The sequence below is a fragment of the Pleurodeles waltl genome, chromosome 2_1 (assembly GCF_031143425.1).
Source record: "Pleurodeles waltl isolate 20211129_DDA chromosome 2_1, aPleWal1.hap1.20221129, whole genome shotgun sequence".
NCBI classification, from domain to species: domain Eukaryota; kingdom Metazoa; phylum Chordata; class Amphibia; order Caudata; family Salamandridae; genus Pleurodeles; species Pleurodeles waltl.
Genome location: NC_090438.1, coordinates 604,928,186 through 604,954,129, shown reverse-complemented (window position 1 = coordinate 604,954,129; position 25,944 = coordinate 604,928,186). Strand labels below are relative to the sequence as shown.

At 42.8% G+C, this 25,944-nt stretch overlaps 1 protein-coding gene across 2 annotated transcripts in view; it reads left to right on the top strand.

Moving 5' to 3' along the window:
* Nucleotides 1–327: 327 nt before the first annotated feature.
* AOAH (acyloxyacyl hydrolase) overlaps nucleotides 328–25,944 on the top strand; it is an 845,303-nt gene continuing 819,686 nt past the window's right edge. Inside the window, exon 1 of one of the 2 annotated variants that reach the window (XM_069215577.1) lies at nucleotides 328–391. Coding sequence is in view for 1 of the 2 variants with exons in the window: in XM_069215569.1 (XP_069071670.1) it covers nucleotides 1,490–1,670 (181 nt within the window). In the remaining variant the exon portion in view is untranslated. Of the gene's footprint in view, nucleotides 392–815; nucleotides 1,671–25,944 lie in introns of those variants that run through there. The other variant, XM_069215569.1, reaches the window with a different exon arrangement.

Sequence of the window (25,944 nt, the reverse complement as noted above, 5' to 3'; positions counted from 1 at the left end):
TCTTCCCTATTGCCAATTTATTTGTGGCAGGGTTTTAAAAGATAAATGTATACATTTAGTGGCAGATGTAGCAAGCAGTTTTGCCCATTCTGTGTCTATGGGAAAATGTGTTCGTACATATGGCCCTAAGGCCCATATCTGTGTCAGTGTGGTGTCGCTTTTTCGGCTCAACCCCAACGCAAAATCACATTTGTTAAATATTGTAATGAACTCGAATATACTGATGAGAAACATGCTAAACATATCTGTTAAGTCTTCACATCTGATGTCACTTCTTGTATGTCACTTCCTGTGAGGCGTGGGTGGTGATACCACTTCCTTTGATGAGATGTGCGATGCACCACGCTGTGATATCAAATGGCACGATGCCACTTGCGTACTGCCTAACTTGGTTAGTCCCCCCCCCCCACTTCTTTTTTAGGACTAGTTCGCAGAATATATGTGTCCCAGTCACCTTCAGGTGGTGAGTTGCGGTAGCTGTGTTCTGTTTAACAAGTACATGAAGATAGCTGTGTTCTGTTTGTGCTATCATACTTATACTCTTAGTGGGTACGTATGTTGCACTGTATATACTTGGTTGATGCCTATAGATATATGTTACGCTGCATATTTTGGTTGTGTCCATGTCTTATGCATACCTTCCTTTACTTCCTGTATTTTCACATTACAGTAATGCACTGTTAATGGTGTTGAATTACCTCTTTTCTAGTGGCTTCCTCATGCTGATGCATGTTTCTCCAAAAGGGGCTTCCGCAGGTTCCCTTTCTGATCTCTTACGCTCTCCTTCCTCTTAAAAAAATATTTAAACACCGGAAGAAACAAGAACTGTCTGTTCAGACGCCCGCAGAGCTCTCAGCAGCCGCGCATTACTGGGGGAAAACCGTATAGGGGAGGGGACAGCAGCCTCTCACGGGACACACATATGTCACAGGACAGAGGGGCGGGCAGCACTGCACCTCACAGACCGGAGGCGGGTCCGCACCGCAGGTCTGAGGACCTCCTTAAAAAAGCCGCGGTCTCTTCTTCCAGCACGTCAGTCTCTACCGCAAAGGAGGAGGCAGAAGAGGCTGCAGCATCTTTGAGGGCAGTAGCGACGCACAGCGATCGGAGGTTTCCGGGCAGAGGGCACGCGTTTTGAACATACCACTCCCATTACGAATCTCGTGACCCTCAGTGAGCTGGGTTTGCTGCATTCGCGCTGACTACCATTGCATTTATCTCAGAGAAGTTGTCCGCGAGCCATTGCACATCACAGAAACAACCACTGCCCCCTTGACATTTTTGCAGCCCATCGCACATGCCTCACTTAACACTGATGCCCATACTCACTCGCACCCTCTTAGCAAACCCCAGAGGCTTGAAAAAAATCAGTCACCCACTACAAACTATAATTTGTTCTTAAATATCTCTGACACACATCACGCCTCGTACCTCGCCCTTGGAAGTGATCTACCTGCCCACCTCACAAGCAGATAACACTATCTCTGAAATGAAGGCGCCTGCGAGGGTCCTAGCAGGCCCACATGCCTCCCAGACTGGTTCTTTTCTTATACTGATGCTGCTGGTGCTTCAAGGACCTTCTTCCTGCTCTCCTGTCTCCATGTGGGAAAAGGGTCAGCCATCCACCTCGCCTGCTTTCTCGCAGATCAAAAGAGGGGTCTACTGCGCAGGTATGGAATGAACTTTGAATCTCTGCCACATATGTTCAAATGTTAGGCTCCTAGCTAGGCCGGCTCCAGGCCTCTGAATCTGGGAGGACCAGGAAAGAACAGGGATGGGACAAGATGGTGGATGTGGCGGGGGCAAAAAAACAACAAAGGGTTTCAGAAGAGCTCCTGTTTCAGACACTGGCAACATGGGTCCAATTTGAACAAATCTAAGCAGTGAAAGTTGATTATCATTAGTAATGTTGAGTGTAATTGAAGGGAACATTTGCTCAACCTAGTACCCAATTTGTAATGTGTACTGAGCATGGAGTAAAGGATGCAGACCATGCCCGAACATAGTTCCCTCTGCGGACACTGCCAGAAGTGCCCCATTGGGTACTCGGAGCAGGGTACTTGTTATAAGGCAAAGGGAGCGACCAGCCATGTCTGTGCGTAGTAGCTCACTTGGCATATCTATGCCCAGAGATTGCCAGAGGCTAAATAGGACACCTATACACTCAACTACTTTGCCATTCATTTTAGGTACCCTGCTCCCAGTACCCAAATGGGTGCCTCCTTCCGAGTCCTTAGAGGGAACTAGGCATTCTCTTTCACAATTTATGGATCGTTAAAGTACAAATAAATTATGAAAGACAATGCCTTTAAGGTTTTGGAGCATAAGCAGGGTGTCCTTTCAAAAGTTGTTTCAAAACTCTTGTTTCATAGGAATGATGTAATACTGACAAATTGTTTGTTTTTATATCATTTATGAAAACTACTATATTAACCAATAATAAAACCAGAAAGTGTATAGCATAGTAAACTATAGTCTACAGTAGTGACATGAAAACTACATTTCCCTGTGTAAAAAATATGCAATAAAAAAGTATGTAACATCAAGTTATGAACTTCTGGTGACGTTTACAGCTCACTGCCTCATACTTGAAAATCGCATAATAAGAAACCCAATTTTTATGTGTAGAAATAAGGCAAAGCAAATTATAAACTTGCCTGTTCCCTTTGGATCACCGCCATCGTATTGCCTGAAAACTTGAAGGACATCCTACTGTAGGGAATTGTTTTTTCTTCCAGTAATTCAAACTTGAGAGTCAGCTGAGAAACTAATAGCATACTTCCGCTTTACCGCCCCTGAACTACCTGCCCAGTGACCTTCAGTATAGTAGAAAGGGAAGAAAGCAAGCATCTCGTGGGAACCAGTAAAACAGGGTTGTCTTTGAATAAAGTGATTACGGTCATGTACAAATTGAGGAACGTTTTTTTAAATACTTATCCAGCTTCATACTTCACAAAGTTAGAGAGGTTAAAACACATATATATAAAATGCTAAACTTTGCAGACCCCAATACGGACCCATAATACTAATTTGCCCAATATATATCTTGTATATATACATCTATAGGGTCCAAATCATCAAAGGTAAACTCAGTTATAAAATGTACGTTTATGACAAAATTTACATTTTTTACACCTGTCAGGAATTCACAAAGGGGATTCTGGGAGTTATTACTGTGGATTCCTCCATTAAGAGTGCAGAGAAATCCACTACAGTAAATCCAACTCAAAATGTGAGAAGCTGAAGTTCCAAGGTGTGATTCGCCGTGGAACCTTTTATGAACATCCCCAAACATACACATTTATGGGCATTCCCAAACTCCACTCTGTTCCCTTTTCACCCTGGAAATGGACACTGATTTGCTTCTGCGAAGGGCTGGATTAATTGCACGTCCAGGAAATTGAGGAGGATGGATCACCCTAAAATTTACTGTGTGTGTACAGGAATAGATTTCTTCATGAGAAAAATGTTTTTTGAGCAGGAAAAAACAGTTTCTTCATTTCCATTCGTATGACTGAAAACATTTGCCTTGCTCAGCCATTCAGCCATTCTACTGGGATTATTTATGAATACATTTTGAATTTAGTGGCTGATAAATTTTATTTAATCTAACTAGGATTTAAGATTTGGCAAATATTGACTCAGAATAATTTCAAGACTGCTCCTTGTGGTATGAAAAAAATACTGCCCCATTCTGATTTTCACAAGCTAAAATAAGGAATGGCCTGTGGCAATGGACTTTGTTGGACTTTCATCCACCTCTGATCCTTCCTGGAAAGTTTTAGGGTGATCCTTTAAGCAGGGGCTAAGGCCAAAAAGGGCTCCCAGAGCATTGATTTCCCATGGAAATTCTCATGGGAAAATTCTGTTATCAATACAGAAAAAACAGCTCAATGCAATTACACCAAATTTGGCAAAAAGTTCGTACTTTACACAGAAAATGAGCATTTGTGACATGGTGTAAAGGTGTTAATCTATTTTCAAGAAATGTGTATTTAGAGAAGTACTTGGGTGGTTATGAAGGGGCTTAAAAAAAGGAACTATCGAAATGTTGTCCTGCTGTACTGAAATTGTAAAAAGATAGACTGCTGATTGGCTGGGAAGCTTTTTCTTCTCTAAGCCATTTTGGTACGGCGGGACCGGGACTGGTCCCTCAGTACAGAGGGAACGGATTGGATGGCTACAAATTGGAGAAAAATATTGCAGCCACGATTACATGACTCTGAGACTCAGTCCCAATGTGCTGAAGTTACAAAAAAAAGATATAAGGGGACCCTGACCCCCTAGCACATTTAAGAGGTTGAGAGGAATCCCCCTCATGGGCCAAAAACATTTTTTGTGCCACGGGTGCACAGTAATAGGATCTTAACTTAGTTAAAAAAAATAGCAATTAAAAAAACAAAGGTTAAAGTGTTGTTAAATACAGGTGTTGGAAAAACACAAAAACTAACATTTGAAAACAAAAAAACACTGAAACTCACCAGTTAAACTTTACTGAGCTAACTATAACTTACACACCAACTATACGCTGCTTATCACCTCACATATTACAACACTCGTGGCATGTTGAATGACATCAGTGATGGTATCTTAAATGCCATCATTGATGATATCATCTAATCATTGTTACAGCATCCTACAGGGTTTGTGGACTTAAAGTATTACACAGTGGAACACCGGTGGACAATTTTTATACACCTTAATGGGAGTACCCTCTTAAAGACTTCACATGACCAACTATTTTTACTCAAGATGTTGATGGGTATGTATTTGCGACTGAAAAGTCAACTTCTTTGATGCCCTATGTACTCTGAAGTATGGTAAAATACACTACATAAATTCCTGAGATGAGCCCAATGGCATTCATCCTCCAAGCTTACTACACCGATGTGAGGTTAACCACCTCTACATTATTCAACAATTTGCAATGCCACAAAAGTTTCAATCAAGTTCTGTTAACAAACATCCACACCTTTTAAACATCCTTGGTACATAGAATTTGTCTACAGTGCTGTATTACAAAAATGTGAAATAGAAGGGCACATGCCCAGTTATCCACCATTAGAAAATCTATTTTGAACAGAAGCTTTGGCCTTTCTCACAGATTCTTTTTCGAGCAGGTTTTGACTTTAAGCCACAGCCTATCTTGAAATATACCTCTGCAACCCACATCAGGTGCACTCAGCCTTTATCCTGTTTAACACTGAGTAACACTTGCACCTCAAAGTTTAGTGATGTGTAAACAGTGCACCATATAACTTTTGACATGCACAACCATATTTTTCTCCAAGAATTAAACTATTTCCATGCTATGCACCCATGTGCTCACACAGTAACTCTGTAGTGTATCTGACTATGGTGATATTCCTGACGTCATCAGTAATGTAATGAATGATGTCATTCAAGATGCCATCAGTGGTGATCTTCAGCAAATCATGAATGATCCAGTGTGAGAGGCTATAAGTGCATGGTAGCAGCATAAGGTATAGTTAGCTCTAAAACCTATAGCTGGTGAAATTGAGTTTTTTTTATAGTTTAAAATGGTGCATTTTTGCTGACATTTTTGCTGAACTGTGATGTCACTCTAACCTTTGCTTTTTCAGTGAATTTCTGAGTTTTTAAAAAAATAAATAAAGTAACATGGTATTACTGTAATGTATTATAAGGTTAATTTAATTTAATATATACATTACAGGACATATTTACAAGCCCTTTGCACCGCCGGTTGCCGGAGTTGACGCTAGGCACCAAATTGTGCACCTGCTGAGAGTACAGAAATGCACCGTATCTTGTTAATACAGTACATTCCTTCCCTTTCAAGTTGACGTAGGGCAGCGCAACAAAAAGACTTGTGGTGCTGACCTATGCCATTTTGTTATAAATATGCCCCTATATATAATTATGCCAAGGGTGTACATTATGGCATTTTTGACAAAAAAGCACAAAGGGCAATACATAATTCTTAACAACTTCTGATCATCAGTAAGCCATAACTCCCTGCAACATTTGCTGATACTTAAAGTAATTAGATAACATTGTGATATGCAGTGTATATTATTTTATTTTTTCAAAGAAAACATTTTAACATGTGATACAGTATTTTTCAGACTTATTTTTCATGTGCTGCTGCTCCCTACTCATATTCCATTGTAACTTTAACTTCCATTGATACATTTTATGTTTTTGAAGAAACAATTATTTACAATTGTGTGTTTTTATGTAGATGTCAATATAACGTGTTGTCACTTTTTAGCGTTATAAACAGCATGCACTCCTATTTCTCAAAGCAGTGTATCTAATTGTATCAATTTCAGAAGGATGAAGTGTTGAGAACCCGTGCTGGTGTTCAAAACATTATCCTACATGTTACATGTATTTGATTATAGTGGCAAAACTGGCACAAATTCCCATCTAAATACACATGCATACCACATTATGTAAGTGGAATAGTCCTTAAATTGTTCATTAATTAACTAAACCTCTCAGGCATTATTTTCATGCATTCATGCATGTTCGGAATGGCCTTTCTGAAGGAAGAAAATAAAATACACCACTACTAAAATTTATATTCTATAATTGTAAAACAAAGCACTACTAAGATATATATCTGTTTTTTCCAAATCTACAAATACAACCACTTTGGAAAGCACGAGTCATTATCATCCTGTAAGTGGGGTGTTTTAGTAAAGTCACACTTGAACAATTTAAAACAAAAAATGGACACTTTTTGCTTATGAATGGACCTTGGAAGGGCTAGGAAGTCCCTCAGGGATGGCCTTGGCCTTCTGGAGCTGGGCCTGCTCCCAGCACAGTGCATAATTTACAGCTACAGTAGCCAAGTGAACACTGTGGGTGTCCTCTTAGTGTCTTATGCTGCACCTAGAGCGCCATTAGGTTTTCGTTCTTTCCGTCGGTATGATGGAAAGGAAGAAAAGTGACAAGTGAGTCATGAGGCCGAGCTTAGGCCCTAGCTAATCTGACCTGATTGCACACTTCTGGCTTTTACCCTTAAAATACACTTTGTCCAGATTGTTCTCTCACGCTGCCTTATGTTATGTTATTGTATTTGAAAAAAGAATGTACACACATCATCAGTGAGATCATGGTGCTTGGTGACATACCCACAACTAATAAAACTCTCCAAATCAGTTTTGTAGAAATTGGGGTATTCTTTTAGTTTATGTGTGAAAATAAGATGATTCTTCACCATTTTGAGCTGTACTGCTAGTTTGTTCCAGAGGGTTGCTACTAGCGCTTAAAAGGACCATTTGCCATACTTATGGTGCATAGGTCTTTAATGAGGTAGGACATGGACTTCCTCGTAGAGCAAGGAACAATATGACTGAGTGCTGAATGAACAATATCTAAAAATTTGGAATAAAGTTTTCTGCAATGTAGGTCATTTCAAACCGTGCTACCTAAGTGCTTTCCAAAATATTTTGGATACTAAATGATGGTAATGTGCTGCATATATTTTCTTGCTTTATATCTTAGCATTTCCTTGTGGATACCAAAGGTCTGGTCTGTTAGACTTTACAAGGTTAATATTTAAGATCTTTTTTCAGCTAAAAGAAAAAGCGCTAAAAAAAGATTTGAGGTCCACTCGCTGGCAGACAGGGAACTGAATAAGAGGCGCCAGAGTGGGAGAGATTTCAATTTACCCCATGCTGTATAAACCCACACATGCAGAACTGAGGCATTTGAGGATATACGTTCAACTAAACAGAGGCCATTTTAATATGTAATCAGCTCCCTGAGAACCAATATCCTGGCCTATGGCACCAAAAGTATAAACGTCCTAAAGTATTAGTGAAAAACAAAATGTCAAACGAAGAAGTAAAAATTCACTAATTATGAGTCCATCATAAATGTAATGTCCATGAACGAGTGACTGTTTGAGTAATCCCATATCACAGAAGCCACAGAGGGTGGCGAAGGCTTCCACAGTGCAGGGTGCGGATAAATCTATGCACATCTGCAATGTAAGGCAACAAATGTACTTTTACAGAGGAGAACTAGATGTAAACAGTACTTACAATATCCAGTTTACCTAGCTCAAAATGTGGTGCATTTTGCAATGCTTAGGTTTAGGAGAATGAGAAGATAATGCACCACCAATTTTGTAATGAGGTGTATGTGGCAAGGACACACCCTGTTGGATGTTAAAATGTTAATCTTAGAAAATATTTATTGATTTTAAATGGCTGAACAATCTTTTAGAAACGTACACAAAATGTATAACGTTGTTTGTGTTATCTTCTTGTCGATTAGCCAATCGGTGTAATGTGTCAGTCTCCCAGTAAAATTGATTTTTCCCCAATAACACCCTATCTGTAACACCATAGGGGTCACAGAGTTTTCATGTCGAGGATACAAGCACCACAGCGACCATATGAAAGTGAGAAAGGAGGGGCATTATTGGCATTTCCTAGGAAGATCATTGTACGGAATGATCATTGTACACTCACTGTTGTTTCTTTCTAGCTAAAGGAAATAGAAGCAGTGATGACTTGATGAAGTCCTTGTCAATAAGTTCGAATCATGGTTATTGTTTGCAGATATGTAGACCAGTCTTGAGAATAATAAACGTTCAATGTTTTATTTTAGTTGATGCAAATTCACCAGGGTTTCTTCAATTCTATGAACTCTGAACACTGTCAAAGAAGCATTTCTGCTTCATCCTGAGTTGAGCGTACCTGTTGCTTTAAAATATTTGAGTGAAGATAGCTTTGTAGTTTTGTGTTAGACACGGCTGGTGCTTGATTTGTGCAGTTGGTTGCAGGTAGTGGGCACTAGTTCTAATAACAGGGATTTATTTTACACCATCAGACTGGGGAGGAAGGTGTGATGAAAAATACCTTGCTAGAGGAAGATAAAGCAACAATAAGTGTAGAATAGAGCAAGAAAGATCCATTAGGTGGAACCACGGCTAGGCTCCCTTGGTACTTGTCAATGCTCACTTTCAGAAGGGCCAATGGTGTGACGCTAAGAAAACTTTGTGCCCTCACTCATTTGTTTACAAATGAAGCACTGAACATGGCAATCAAACAACTAGGCCTGTTCACACAGGTTTAGAATATCATAAGCTGTGCTCTTGACAGTTTATGCCATGCAGATAGCCCTCCTAGGAATATAATTTAGCAATCTGATATATCACCAGACATGGTGTTATCTCCCACATGCAGGCAACATGGAAACCACTACGGCCTTATATCTCTCAGGTGAGTGTTTTTTTCAAAGGCGCTACAACAGCCATTGACTTCATTAGGTATGCTACCATAATATAAAAGCTTTCATAACCACCTACAAAAACACCTAATCCAGAATACTGACTAAATAATGTATCGTCAAGGCAAGTGTATAAGCAGAAATGTACTATTCCTTCTATTTGCATTGCGTTTTGCAAACAAACAAATTAAGTAAAACTTTATCGGAGATGTATTGCTATATCTCAGTATCACGGATGGCCCGCCCTCCCACACCCAAATATCAGAGTCTCACCAGTCATGATATATTGTGTGTGATTCCTTGGCAAGCCAACTTGCAAGCGCCTCCAAGTTTGTGCGGATCATGCAAAATATAGATGTTCTATGTTACGGTCAGCAGTTAAGTCTATATCAGTCAACCAAGATACTGAACACCTTTTACAGTCTCCACAGTTAATCATATATTTTTTTTGAGCCTTCATGCACCAGTCCACTCCCTGACTCCAGTTATCAAATGTAGGATACAGCGAACCACTCCATAATCTGGCTACAGTCTGCGTAGCCACTACCAAGCCCCTTTTAACAAAGATTCTTGCATATTTAGGAATTGATTCCTCACCCAGAGACCCAGCAATACTAGTTTTGATGACATTTCAACAGCTCACTCTATCCTAGTGGACAGTCAGTCTAACTTTTTCCGAAAGGCTGGACCCTTGTGCATCCCCTTAGGCACGGTTTCAGTAGTGGACAATCCCATTGTAACAGTTGTCTAGTATAATAAATGCACAGCCCCCTAACACCTGACTCTCAGAGTTATTTATTAGGGTTATGTTGGTCATGTTTTAGCAAAACTGCTGGTAGGACTCTGACTGTGATTCATCTTGTACCTCAATTTATAGCATTAATTACCTGTGTAAGGCATGTTTGGCCTTCAGATATTTAAAAGCCTGGGAGTCAGATGGTTGGAACCCCTCATGTAAGTAAGTGTATGTTTTAATACCTCCAGAACCCAAATGTCTCCCAGTTTAGTTATTCCAATTTAATCCCACTTGTGAAATCCAAGCAGTGTTTGCAAATCTCATAGCAGCATAGCCTTCTGTGGAGACGTCTCCAGAGTCAGAACTCCCTGCCATTTTCACCGTCATTCCAGAGGATCTGATAACATTCGGCAACGTAACTGGAATTCGACCCAGTTAAAGAAGTCCAAGTCACCCTCTCATCCCCATGGCATGCCTGGATGCCAAAAAGAAGGTTCCTGTTGGGTTGCAAAAGCCCTCTCATTAACCACCACCAACTGGGAGGCCCAGTAATACTTTTGTCGATCAGGCCTCCATCATACAAACACCATAGGAGGGAATCCTTGCTGCTCCCTCGTTCTAAAAATGGGTACAGACTCTCGGGTTCCTGTTTATTGCAGTATGTGTCTATATAAAAAAAAATGGGGCATTTTGTGTGATGCATAGAAATCTAGATAGAGCAATCATTTTACTGAAGATGGCACTCTCCATCAGGGAGAGCAGAAGCATCCGCCAAAGTGATATATCTTCTGTGAACTTTGTTAGAATAGAATCCACGTTCCTGTACATGTTATTCTTTGTGACATTACTCAGGGATTTAAAGTACTTCATAGCTATTTAAAGAGGACAGTGCACGTCTGAGGTAGGAGTCCAGTCTGTAAGTCAATATAGCACTAACTTAGCCCAATTAATGCGAAAACTGGAATATCCCCACCCACAATGTCCAGGAGCCTGCAAATTAAAGAAGTCCAATCTGCTAGATATACCAATATGTCAGCCACAGAAAGGGGGTAACCTATAATTCTCAGCCATTGTGCCACCTCATCTTCTAATCAGGGTATCTCCCCTGATTCAGCATGCCAGGGGCTCAAGTGTAAGGGCAAAAAGTAATGGGAAGTGTGGGCACGACCCCTTGCCTCAGGCAGATCTTACATTAGTGAGCTCTATTAGAGGAAGTTGGGGCCAAAGCCCATTTTTTTACAGAACTACCGTAATGAAGGGCCATTAGACATAGTCAAATAAATGTTCTGCATCCAATGGCAGTACTACTGCAGGCTCCATCGATCCTATTCCAGGCAGCCAAAAAGGCATTGAAGATTATGCCTAGTAGCTATGAACATAAAAACAACAAGGTGATGGATGGAGTCCATGAATTAATCTCAGTCATTGGCAATCACTTGGAGTCGCATCCCAATCCATCATTTTTTGCCCTCCATGCCACCCCAGTTTGGACCCAGCCACATGCAAATCAGTCTTGACCATGCTCCCCATGGGAACAGCCCAACCCAAACTGCCAGCCAGGTTCTCCCTGGACCGAACCAAGCCTCCTGGGACTGGTTTCTGGGTATCACCATTCATCAGCCAGGCTAGCTTAAACTCAGTGGCTCAGTGAGCCCAGGACCCACTTCAGGGCATAGCTGGTGCACTTTGGGTGGCAACTGTAAAAGCAACAAGGTGATGGGTGGAATACTTGAATTAATCTCAGCCACTGGCAGTCACTCAGGGCACATCCCAATCCATCATTGTTTGCCCACCTTGCCACCCCAGTGTGAACCGAGCCATATGCAAATGAGTCTTGACCCTGCTCCCCATGGGAAGAGTCTAGCCCGAACTGCTGTGCTTGCTGTGCCACTGGATTCAAGCTGGCTTATGAGGTGTGATACCCCAAAATTGGTCCCAGGATGCCTGTTTCCTGTCCCTGGAGGACCTGCCTGCCAGTTCGTGCTGGATTGTTCCCAGGGGAGTAGGGTCAAGACTAGGGAAAGATGAAGAATTCCGCTCAACCGGAAGAGGTCGCTGAGTTTTCCCCATTCCACGCAGCGTTCCGAACAACTCTGCGAAGTGATGTGGAGCAGAGTTTTTTCTCTCGCTCGCCAACATTAAGTTGGCGAGTATGAGAAATTGCTAAGTTGCCGATTGTGAGCGGGATTTCTGAATTTGAGCTGTCGCATTAGACAGCAGCCGCTTGCGATGAGAAAGCTACTGCTCACATTGAGGAAGCTGCCGCTCAAGTAGAAAATCTACTCCAGCAGCAGAAAGAAGTTAGCGGCCTCTGCCGCTCCGCTCCTCGGGATGCAGTTTGTGCTGATTTTACAGTGCAGGAGAAACTCCTGGCACTGAAAATCAGCGCAAACAGTGCAATTTACTCAAACCCTGCCGCGGAACTCTGGGTAGCACAGTGGAGTATTTTCAGGACTTTGCGGAGTTCCTGATCAAGGTGTCTGTCAACATATTAAAAGAAATATGTCAGGGTGACCAAAGTTTATGTGAGCATCCCCAAAGTGGAGAACCTACCTTTCTGAAGCTTCTAGAACATGCACCTACCTGCCCATAAACTCCCGCCCAAACCATATATCATAACTACTAATCCATTCCACCTCGTATTACATAAGCAGGTTCAGGATGGAAGAGATATCAACCAGAAGAAAAGTAGATCCACAAATGAGCACTATATTCTCCAGCAGTGCTCTTCTGGTTGCGGTAAATGACTCCCTTATGCTGCGCCTGTAAGTGCCTGCAATTAAACAATGTGAATCAATAGACATCAAACAATAACAGAATATGCAATAATGAGTCAGTAATTTAAACACACCATGACCTATGTGGCCATGAATCACCACACCAATTTAGTAAATTTAGTAAAGTTCAAACATTTATTGCCCTTAAGTTGACAATGCTAAAGTCACGTAAATAATAACCAAAACCATATGATAGCAGTACAGAAACAATACAGGCTATCCAAAGCGTATGAAGAATCTCAACCTAATAAGTGCAATTATCATTAAATACTCCAAAAGAATTATGCAGAATAACAACAGAATTATTTGAAGAATAGAAACAGAATACAATAGTGTGCAGTTGAATCAAATGCAATGAATTAATATTCATTCATATCAAATATTGCGTCAGACATCCTAGCTACTAGAATCTATTTCGAAAAGCATGTAAATAAGACCAAAATTAATTTTTAAAAACTATGGCGATAACAAAAATGTAGTTGGGTTTTTTAAAGGGAAAAAACCTGCAAAGGAAAAATAAATGCACATTGGTTATACCTCTCTTAAATGAGACAGCAACTTGCAGATTATTCATCAGCCGAGCACAGGAACTGCAGGTCTTCAGTTAGTTTTTCTCTCCGATCAACAGTTTCCATACAGTAATTAAATTTTTTAAAAGACAGCAGCGAAACATGGCATTTAGCTTATGTTGCTTCATTTAAAAAACTAAGGTTTATTGTTAAAAGTTGCAACATTTATCTTGAGTAAATACAGTACGAGCAGCAAGAACAGGACAGAAATTTCCACTGTGCAAGTCACACAGGATGTCTAATAAGATAATATTTGCAAAGCATTTCACTGAAATCAGCATCATTTAAACACCATGCTTCTGAAAAAATACTAAAACATGGGCCAATTTTAATAATAATTTCAAATCATTAGTCGTGTAATACATTCCCAATTTATATTTTTCAGTAAATTAAGTTATGATTGATCAAAATACATTTTCAGTAGCATTTGGTATTTCGCCTTGACCTTCATTGTGGCAGACACCATATGTCAATCACTTTTAAAGCTGCACGTTTATTTTTCTAACCCTTGTTTTTCAATTAGGCCTTTTAATATACGTTGTTGCACATTATGTTTTAGTGACACATTTTTTTAAACCATTTTAATTGTTTTTTCAGAAGGGCAACTCCATATAGCATACAGTTTCTGACTTATCAACAGACAAACCCACATACTGTACATTCCCGTACCTATAAGTTGTCAACTAGACCTCGTACCATGGTATAGATAAATACCCATAACTAAGAACCCCCTAACCCTCCCACTTTCCCTACCCTCTGTGCATCTGTGGTATCTAACGCGTATATGAGTAATCTTATACCAAGCTCATGTGGTTTAGGGGCATGCATTGAGGAAGACGGTCAGTAAGGCACACATAGATTAACCCATTACGACTGTTAATCAACGGATTCTGAGCTAGGAGGGAGATCTTCCAACTGTTGATTTATAGTATGTAACATGGCTTCCCATGCCCGACGGTCATCGTCTATCTTATTATCTGTTCGCACACTTTTCATACAGAGTTCATCCACGACAGCCCATTCATTCACATCTCTGAGCCACGCCGCATGAATAGGGGGTTTCGAAGAGAGCCAACAGATAGCTAAACAATGCTTTGCTAACGTGAGGCAGAGGAGGATAAATGTTCTGCTAAGTGCTCTTTTTGCCTGGTACATATAAGGCCTAATATAACCTGTCTTATATTTAACTGAATGTGCCATCCCGAGGTCCTATTGATGTCATCCAACACACGTTCCCAATAAGTGAGCAATTTCACACAGTCCCATACAATATGCAGGAAGGTGGCCTGAGGGACATTACAACGAGGGCAGACATCAGGACGCGTGTTATATATTGCGTGCAACTTCAGTGAAGTAAGGTATGCTTTATGTAAAAAATTATATGCGTTAACTTGAACCGGGCATTGGAACTGGCCAGTCTCACTCCAGTGTGAATCTTTTCCCAGTCTTTCTCAGATAGAGGCTCTGGAACCACTACTTCCCAGTGGGCCAGAACCTGCAGCAGAGCACTAGACAGATCATCACGCAGTGCCTGTTACACACGAGACACCAGGCGTCTATCCTCTGCCATGAGTAAGAGTGTGGAGAGTGTATTGGATGACATGGGGGCAACTGGAAATGTGGGCCATATCTCCCTTGCTGTTGCTGAAATTTTACTATATTGTAAGAATTGTCCTTGCCCTAAGTGAAAAGTGTCAAACGCCTCGCCATCGAGATAAAGCGTCCCCTCAGGTAAAGATCCTCTAGGATGGTGCAACCTTTCTCTTTCCAGTGGTGAAAAGACATAGATTCTGTGATTTTGCAAATTGGATGTAGGGACCATATAGGCATATCTGGGGCATAGGGAGCATGATGGATAACCCTGTTGACCATGCTATCTCATATACTAGCTTCTTGTCAAACCAAATAAGGGGTGTCCATGGGCAGTCTAGTTCCCCTCATCAAGAGGGAAGGCAGTTTCCCTACCTCGCTGGAGGCTTCCAACAGGTCCCTCGCCCAGGAAGCATCTGACGAGAGCCAATGTATTGCGTGTTGCAAATGCACCCCCATGTAATAAAGTTCAATATTCAGGACCTCCAACCCCCTTTCTCCCATGTGCGCTGTACTGTGGATTGCCGGAGAGGTTTAAGCCTGTCTGCCCACAGCGAGTCGAGAATAATATTATAAATTTTCTGGAAGTGCTCTCTCCGGATCACATAAAACGATCCTTGTAGGGTAAAATGGCAATGAGGGAGTATGATCATTTTTGTTATAGCGATTCTTCCCATGAGAGGCATATAGGTTGTCCCTGCCAGAATTTTACAGAGGCTTGGAAACTCACTATTACTCTCCCTATATTAAAGTCATGAAAAGATTGAGCTGTGGGCGCCAGCCGGGTTTCAGCTAGCGCACATCTGTGGTTTCGCATGGAATCACCAATTGTGGGAGGGCCATGCCCATTAATGACAAATTTTAATAATAACGTTTGCTCTCTAATCCTACCTGTCAGGAAGCGATGTGTTTTTTTAAGCTCTTTTGCCACGCCCATGCAGCCTTGTACATTGGGGGTCCAATGTACCTATGGACTAGAATTGTGTTTCACCAGCCAGCCAAAAAACTTAGGTCAACTGACACTGCACTAGCCACCCTCTGTCACTCACGAACTAATCGAAATGGAGGACAACCTTTTTCCTTATGTTGCACGTTACCACTGGAATAAGTTCCCCTTTCATGCTCATTCCAGTCACAGTTTTACTGTTTTGAAAAAGTTGTTAAAAACCTGGCTAATTTAACCGTCTGTCCTATTTCTGATTTGCCTGCTACTCACCTCTCGCTTTATAGCACCTGTATACTCCTGTTGGAGTGAGCTGTCTACACTATATTAAATGCTGATAACATAACATAAACACAACACAACTAGCCAAAGATGCACAACTAGAGTCCTCGATATTCTGCTGTAATACTGAGGACCCCAGCTAGGAGATTTGTGTAGAAGCCTCTGTTTGGCCCATGCTCTGAATACTCTCCGGTATTGCTTTGTAAGTGAATTATTGGACCACAGTTTGCAGGGCCCCTGGTGGGAGACACCCTTCCTGCCACTACCAGGTATCATCAAGTGACACGTTTTCTCTTCTACTGACATGCAACTTGCCTGGGAGTAGAATCATATATTAAGGCGCTCCCCTACTTCTTTCTGATGTAACTGTGGGATATTCTCTCTTGCTGCTTTGGTGGCACCTTCATTGATGGTTAGGGTGGGCTAACATCAAAATTGGATGCATGCACCAAGCTCTCAACCAGAAGTTCAAGTAGTCTTCTTTAAATATAAGATGTGATGCACCAGTGTTTTCACGCGTTTGCCTTTGGCTTTGTTTAGTTACTATTTTCACCAGTCGCAAATTGGGTAAATGTCTATTTTAACTATATTAAAAAAAGTACTAAACAATGTCAAATGCCAACATTGGTGTTGGTACCACTCCACCACACCTCCAAATTGTTTGTGAGGCAGGAACATGAAACAAAAGACAACCAGTTCTCAGTCCCACCTGCATATGCTCGCTGTATTTATTTTCAAATTCAGTTTGAAAGAACAAATAGCATATCCTTATTTAGTTTCTCATATTTTGGCCTGACGTTGACACATTTTAGCATCAGATATGACGTAACTTAGTAATACACACTTAGTACTTCATCTGGAAAATAGTGCCAGGGTCCAAAGTTTTTCATATGAAGATTCAGTAGCTCTGGCCACGTCGATCACTGGTGTCTCAGCCCCCACGGGTGGTCTCCCTTGCCCTACACAAGGTATCTTAAAAATCCGAGCCATCGAGTGTAGCTGTGGTTAACCTCTTGTGCTTGGAATTTGCTTAATTTACCATGGTTATTACATAGAATTCGTCTATGTGTCATTGGTCAATGGCATGTAACACCCAATAAATGCTTATCGGCTGCAGCGAAGGGTCAAGTAAACAGGGTTCCCTGTGTCTAACGCCACGCCACGCCACTTGTTCGCCGACTCAGAATTTCATCCCTGCGTGGTCTATAAATCGAATAGCAATGAGTACGTTTATTATGACAATTATATTAAAACACCATTTGACAATTCAGTTTGCAAAGTGTGCCGCGTAATGGACAAGATATTTATTATTTTAATTGGGCACGTCAGCCCTTAGAAGAGCACTGGGAGACAGTACAGGCCTACCAAGTAACACGTTGCTTACGACATTAAGACAAATTAGATTAATCCCTGAGAATTGCTAGAAGCATTAAATCTTCTAGCGGCAGTGTGTTAGTGCTGCCCGGAAATGTTTCTAAAAACTGCCCTTTCTGACATTGTGCTTTTCTCTCGTTTTCGGTAAATGTGGAAAGTTTCAGTATTTACAGGCCAGTTCATTTACAAACTGAGCCTCAATGATCAAACTACAGATAATTGTGTCATTGTAACAGCGAGTATCCACAGGGGCTGCAAGTAAAACAGGTTAAATTCAAGTCTGCAAAACATTTTCGCAAGATTTCTGAGGAGTACTTTATGCTAGAATGCTATAAATGCCGATTTATAAGAGAGTGTAAAATTAAAATGTTCCCGCTGTTTACACCATATCTGTTTTGTGGAAAAGCACTTAAAAATATTTGGAAAGTACCCCCTTAACACTGAAATTTATTTTTTTCAAAACCATAAACATATTGGATAGGAAAGATAGACAATGCATACTCAACAACATCTTTGAAATTAGGATAAGGGTTATTATAAATTGATCAAAAAATTAACTTAAATGGTCTGGAACAATCAAGGAAATATGAGTAGATGGGTGAGCTTTGAAAGTGTACTTATAACACAATAAATTAAAAATGCGCTTTTCACCGATTTCTTAAAATATAAGTTTTACAAATATAAGCAGAGGCTAGCCTTCAAATAAATGGGATATACAGAAAGGACAAAATAGGTTATTGCTTGTAATGTGTAAATAGGTTCTTAAGCTTTGTTGTTTTTTACTTTGCATTCTGGTACTTGTAGCTTTGAATATCTGGAAAGGACAGACAAGTTCAATTCAGAAAACAATCGAAACAAGCTTTGACAAAGCCTATAAGGCTGGTAATAATATGCTATGTATGCAAACAAAGGGATTCACAAATCCTCACAAATTATTTATACAGTGTCAGCCTGTAACCTGTGAATGAACCGCAAGTTTGTGCAGTAAAGAGCAAGGCACAGACAGGAGGCATAGAACGAGGAAGGTCGCACTGAAACAATACATAAAGGAAGCAGAGAATGAGGAAGGTTGCAAAGAAATGAGGCACACTTAGGCCCTCATTATGACTTTGATGGTCTTTTTCCAAGGCCGCCAAAGCCAGAGCCAAAGCCGCCACTAGACCGTCAGTGCTGGCGGTCTGCAGACCGCCATATTATGACTGCTGGCAGCTTTCTGCCATTCTTTAGGAGGAAAGTTGCCAGCAGTCGTGCTGGAGGTCGGCAGTGCAGAGGTGGTTCCATCTCTGGCCCCGCCCCTCTAAAAGGACTCCGCCAGCTGTATTACGACCTGTAATACGGCCTGGCTGTGTTCTGATGGCAGGACGCTGCTGGCGGTGGGAGTGCTGGGTCCTGCCCCTCAGGGAGGAGCACCTCGTCAGACGCAGTAAGTGTCCTCCGCAAAGGGACGGGGGTGTTGTGTGTGTATGGATTTGGGGGGGGTGTTGCGTGTGTATATGCGTGTGAGTGTAAGGGTGTTGTGAGTGTGAGTGAGTGTCAGGGTGTGTGTGTCTGTGGATGCATGTGGGTGCTTGCGTGTATGCGGGGAGTTAGTATGGGGATTCAGGGGTGGGCAGTAAGTAAGTGTATGTGGGGGGTCAATACAGGGAGCAGGGGGTAGGGGGTTACTTGGAGTTTGGGGAGGTGGGGAGTGGGAATATTGTAAGGGAAGGGGAGCTCTTGGGTAGGTGGGGGTGAGGGAGTCATCTACTGGGGACAGGAAGGCAAATTCCTGTCGCCGGTAGCCTTTCCGCCATGGATTTGAAAGGGGACTCGTAATACCACCGGCAGGTGGTCCACTGGGTCGGAGATGCTTATCTCCGGCCTGCCGGTCCGACCGCCCTGGCGGTAAGCACTGGAAAGTGGCAGTTTGGCACAGGCCAAACCGCCACACTCGTAATTTGGCAGTCCACACCACCGGCCCATCGGCGGTGGGACTGCCACCGTGAGTCTGGCGGTCTGAGCACTGCCAGAATAATAATGAGGGCCATAGTCTGTGCACATTTGTACATGCCTGTGTTTATGGATGTTAGTACATTGAAATCAGAGTTATTGTCTTTGCTAATGCTTGTTTTTTGTTTCTCAGTGAGGTGTTATAAGTACAAAGGATATTAAATAAGGGTTCTATGCTCATTGTATTGGAGGACTCAAGCTGTACCTCAGTGAAGAAGTCCAGTAGGCTGAAATTGGTCTGATGTTGCTAGTGGTCTGCTGAAAAGGGACACAAATTAGTAGGTTGGACTGGACAGTTTCTATTGAACAGGATCAAGACTGATTTGTATATGGCTGGCCCTCAGCCGTCACAACACACTGAACAAAATAAAATAGACTGGATAATGACCCAGAGTAATTACTAGTGACTGAAGGGAATTCCAGCACTCCCCTCATCAATTCTCTTAGTAGTTAAAGATGTAGGTGCTCATTACGAGTTCATCTGGGAAGACCTCCGACCGCCGTACTGGCAGCTGCCAAAAGACTCCAGCACGCTGGTCCTCAGACCGCCATACTACGACTGCTGGTGACTTTCCACCATTTTCTAGGTGGAAAACCACCAGCAGCCGTACTGGCAGTCGGTGGTCTAGAGGCGGTTGCACTGCAGACACCACCATGCCAACAAAACACCACCTGCCGTATTTCAATTTACAAAACAGCGTGACGACCAGGTAAGGTGACGGTCCGAAAGGGGTGGGGGGTGTTGTGTCTGTGCACGTGAGTGTGTATGGATTCGGCGGTAGTGGGGGTGTTGTGTGTGTGCTTGTGTGAGTGTAAGGGTGTTGTGAGTGTGAGTGAGTGTCAGGGTGTGTGTGTGGGTGCGTGTGTGGAAGTGTGTGTGTCTGGGTGCATGCTTGTATGCAGGGGGTGGGGGTAAGTACGGGTCTAGGGAGTTCGGGGGTGAGGGGTTACTATGGTGAGCACGGGAGGTGAAGGTAAGGGGGTGGGGGGCTCTTGAATTTAGGGAGGGTGGGGGAGTCATCTACCGGTGACAGGAATGCAAATTCCTGTCGCCAGTAGCCTTTCCGCCAGGGTCTTCATGACGGTGCTACTGCCAGGAAAAACCTGGCAGAAAGTGGACTCGTAATATCGCCGGTGGTCTTAGGTAGTATGCTGGGTCGGAGATGCTTATTGCCTGCCCGGCGGTCTGACTGCCCTGCCGGTAGGAACGGGAAAGTGGCGGTTTGGCAGAGGCCAAACCGCCACAGTCGCAATATGGCGGTGGGACCGCCGGCCCGTTGGTTGTGGGACCGTCACCCTGAGTCTGGCGGTCGGAAGTCTACCAGACTCGTAATGAGGGCCGTAGTCTCTCTGCCATTTTCCCTACCTCACTGGCAGTTGTGGTTTAATGTTCCTGCTGTGGTTGCAACTGCTGACACTGGTGTGGTTTATTTTGTTGTGGCAATTGGTGTTGTTGCCCCTATTGTGGTACAGGTATGGCACATGCTGTCGCCTCCGGCTTGCTGCAAACTGTTGTTGTCCCTGCCTCTGTGACAGCAGTGGTTACTTTGGGGTCCCTATTTTGGTCACTGCTATTGCAGCAGATAAATGCCCTGCCCTTATGAGAGCTGCGGTTGCTAGTATTGCCCCTCTGGCAGTAGATGTTGGTACTGCTGTGGTACTTGCTGTGATTACTGCTGTGGTTGCTGTTGTGGTAACCATTATCACTGCTGTGGCACCTGCTGTGCTGGAGGCTGTTGGAGGCAGTGCCCCTGTGTGTGGTTATGGTTACACCTGTGGAGGAATCTGCTGTCACTACTACTGTTCCTGCTGTGGTAGGAGCTAATGTCCTGTTGTTGCTATTATGTTGGTAGCTGTAGGATCACTGCTGTTGTGGCTGCTGTGGTCACTTCTATGGTAGGAGGTATTATCAATGTGATTATTGCTGCTGTGGTGACAGCTCAATTTGATGTGTGGGTCCCTGCTGTGGTTATAATTGTTGTCAGTGCTCTGGTCCCTGCTGTGCTAGCAGCTGTTTTTGCTGCTGTGGTGCTGACTATTGGAGCAGCTATGGAAGCATGGGTTGTTGCTTCAGTTTTTCATGCCAGAGTGGCAGCAATCGGTGCTGCTGTGATTAAACTAGTGGTTGATGCTATGTTCTCTACTAAGGTGGCAGCTCTGGCCGTGACTTTGGTTACATCTATGTTTGCTCCTGTTGGGTTTGTTGCAGCAGTAGGTGTGGTTGCTGCTGTGGCCTCCAGTGTGGTTATAGATGCGGTGGAAGCCGTATTAACATCTGTAGCCCCTGATGTGCCTGCAACTACTTTCATTGTAAAATTGATCCAGCTCCATGAGGGCTCCTGGACAAGGATATAATTAGGGAGAAATGGAGCACTGTCTAGGAAAATAGATGCTTCTAACGGTTTAAGGCAGGGATGTATATTGCACCCTCTCCTTTTTGCAATCTACACTGCTGATGCACATTAGCATTACACCACCTTCATTCTTTTCCCCCTAAATTTGGCATGGAGGCCATGTCATCATTGTACTATGGTGATGATAGTTTTAATTGACTTCACTTTGGTAGGCCTTCAGAGGCCACTCAAAGGATTGTCAGAATATTGTAAGGCAAATGATCTACAATAAGTGTTTCTAAAACTAAAGTAATGGTATTTTCTAGAAGAAATGCTGAGAAAATAAGACACAAGTTGTGTCTGAGCAGTGCTCAAATTGAGGTGGTAAATGAGTATAGATATTAAGGCCTTCTTTTAAAATAGAATTTGAATTTCAAAGCTCATCTCGATCATCAAAAGCTTGATCTAAGGCTATTGCAGGTGCATTACAAAGAATGGACCTTGTATTGGGGGGAAGTCCATTGAAGTACTTAGAGAGACCTGCATTGCAAAAATAGTAAATTTACTTTTTTATGGCTGTGATGTGTTTTCTGAGAAGAACAGTGACCGGTTGGAGACAATAGAAATGAACATCTGGAAAAGATGCCTTGGCCTGCCCAGAGGTACAGTGAACAGGGCATTGAGTTTGGAGTTGGGCCTTACTGGTGTATATATAATTCTAAGATATAGGGCCTGATTCTAACTTTGGAGGATGGTGTTAAACCGTCCCAAAAGTGGCGGATATACCACCTACCGTATTACGAGTCCATTATATCCTATGGAACTCGTAATACGGTAGGTGGTATATCCGCCACTTTTGGGACGGTTTAACACCGTCCTCCAAAGTTAGAATCAGGCCCATAATGTTTAATTATTGGGCCAGCCTTCTGGAGTCAGCTAATAATTCTCTGATGCAATAAGTTAAATCAATCAATGATTGTTTAAATACACCACAATTGTCAGACTCTCAGAGTATCAGCACATGACAAATGAAAATCTAGAAACTCTGATTTAGAAGATGTAGAGAAAAGAAACACTCTGCTTCACTTATGGGGCACAATTTATGCAGGGGATATACAACGGTATTTGCATGATATTAAAAGCTCCAACACTAGAAAGAGGTTATTGAAGGTTTGTCATGGACTGGTGCCTTCCTTTATGCACTGGAAGTTGGCCAACCGGGATGGTGCTGATACCTGCATATGTCCTTTTTGCAAATATTCTCAATTTTCTCTATTTCATCAAATTGTATTGTGCACATATTTTGATAAAGACAGAAGAGGTTTGCTACTCCCTGTTTTTAGAATTTTACAGTTGTGCCATGTTTATGATTTACTGAATGTAATTTTAAAATGTAATATTATGAGACTGTGTCACATTGCAGGGAAATGTTTATCTTTTTTATTCGAACGGTTAGTCACAATGAACTCAATGTTTTTATTTATATGATGGTGTTTTATCTGATCTTTTGATATTATGGTGTTCTTCTATGTTAAGTGTGCCCCAGTTTGCTTTCTATTTATTTCTATGACATGAATTAGGATAGTTATTTTTAGCCTTGATTTTAATAAAGATATATAAGTATAATGAATTTGAAAGACTCATTGACAATGTTTTATGATTTAATTTAAGCAGTCAGTAGGTGAAGATAAAGGTGTAGACCTTAGTAATATGATTTTGTAGATAGGGTAAATAATCATACTAAGTGAAAGGTTTGTGGGTTGTTAGCTATATCAATTTTAGATTAATTGTATGCTATTGTTTTATAGATTTTATGGTTAGAGTTCACATGCATATATATTGTTTGTATTGCCTTATTAGTCTTTATTGGTGTAATAGCAAATCAATAAATAAATGCCAATATTGTTGCTGATGATTTTGCTACTGTGGTGACTGTTCTTTCAAATCTAGTGGCTTCTCTTGTTGCTTCTATAGACCCTGCTAGGTCTGAAGATATTGATGGTGCTGCTGAATTCTGGCGGGCGGGAGCTGTAGTTGATGCTTTGGTCCCTTTTGTGGTAACAGATGTGATCACTACTTCTGTAATTGCAGTGGTGGTAGCTTTGTTCACAAACAAGTACCGCTTGTGTCAAGTGTGGCCATTGCTGTCTTTCCTGATCTGGTCCCTACTCTGATGTAAAAATGGTTTTTGCTGTAATCCTTACAGTGGTGATAGCCATGGTTGCTGGCTTGATTCCCGTTGTTGCGGCTACTGCTATACCTGCAAAAATGGCCATTGTGGACTGTGCTGTGCCTAGAGCTGTGGTTGCTGCTGTTATACCCGGCATGGCAGGAGCTGAGATCTCTACTATGACATCAGCTGTGGCCCCAGCTGTGCGTATAGTTACTGTTGAGGCTATTGTTGCTGTTGTGCTGTTGTGATGCTGTCCAAGAGTAAGTGAACAGGTGTACAGAAACAGGAAGAACTTTCACTCCATGAACTTTCAATTGATGTGTACTGCAGACCAGTACATCTCACATGTGAATGCCATGTTCAGTGCAATGATCAGTCCATGATTCCTTTGTGCTGAGGAACAGCAGTGTGCCACACATGTTGGAACAACTACAAGGGGACAGAGGATGGATCATAGGTAAGTGTGTCTGACACGTTTTGGCACATAGCAGACAGCCAGGCTGTCTGCAACTGAGGGTTGTCAGTGACAGTCCTGTTTTGCCCCCTTTTGCAGGTGATTCTGGCTACACCAACATGCGTTGGCTCCTGACACCAGTGAGGAATCCTAGGACAGATGCAGAGAGGAATTACAATGCGGCCCATGGACGTACTAGGAGGGTGATAGAGCGCACAATAGGTCTCCTAAAGGCTAGATTCTATTGCCTCCATATCTCTGGGGGATCCCTGGCCTATGATCCTGAAAAGGTGTGTAGAATAGTGGTGGCCTGCTGCATGCTGCACAGCTTGGCTATGCGGAAATCTATTCCCCTCTTGGAGAAGGAGGGGGCTGCATATCCAGACCAGCTTCCTCAGAGAGGGGATGAGAGTGATGGTGATGATGAGAAGGGGGAAGATGTACACTCCAGGAACCAACTGATCCCACTGTACTTCCAGTAACTAAGTGATACTATTTGATGCTGTTGCTGTCTGTGCAGCATACTGTCGGTATGCCTTATCCTCAATGGGGGTGTTGGGTCTATGCACACTTCCATTTGATTCAACATAATGACAGGGGACATTTACATTGGTGAACAGGTGTTTTATTTGGTGTCAGGGATGCCATGGTGCTCTTTACAGTGATGGGAGTGGGCTACTTGTGGATGTCCATATTGGCTACATGGTCTCAGCGATTGTTGGCAGTGGTAATATGTCCATCTGTTATTTACAGTTTTTGGGGTTGTTATTGCATGGTGTGGACGGTGGTTCAGTGACACACTTGGAGGACAGTTCTTGTCAGAGTCACTTCTTAGAGGGGGCATTGGTCTTAGCAGGTGTTCCAGTGCCATATCTGGTCCTGAGGGACCGTTTGGGTGCCTGGTGATGGCCTGTATGGATTGAGGTGCAGGTCTCCTGTTTGTCCTCAGATGGTGGCACAAGTCCAGTTGCTGCTGCTGCTGTTGTTGGCTGGGCTGTCTTTTGGCCTGTAGTAGGGGCTTCCTGGTCTGTGGGGATCTCAGGCTGGGTTGGGACAAGGTGCAGCAGTGCACCTGCCATGATGGCCATGGTGGTATTGTGCAGTTTCCACTGCTCCATGGTCTCTTGGTGTTGGGCTCTCTGCAGCCTTTGACTCTGCTCCAGTGTGGCCACAATCTGGGCCAATCTGTCCTGGGTATGGTGGTATGCTCCCAGGACCTTAGAGATCATGTCCTGGGCTGCAGCATCCTTCCTGTGGCCTCCCCCTGGGCCACTGATGCCGCCCCACTGGGCCTAGCCCCCTGTGCCTGTGTCCCCTGCATAGGTCTGGCAGTACCACTTGTACTGGGGCAATCGTCTTCCTTCCTGTTGGTAGGTGGTGACTGTGGCCTCTGTCCTTGTGTTCCACCAGTCTGTGGCCTGGATACACAGGTGTGGGTCCGGTTGCCCTGGCCTGATGTTGGTGGGTGTGTGGTAGTGGAGTCAGTGGTGTCCTGG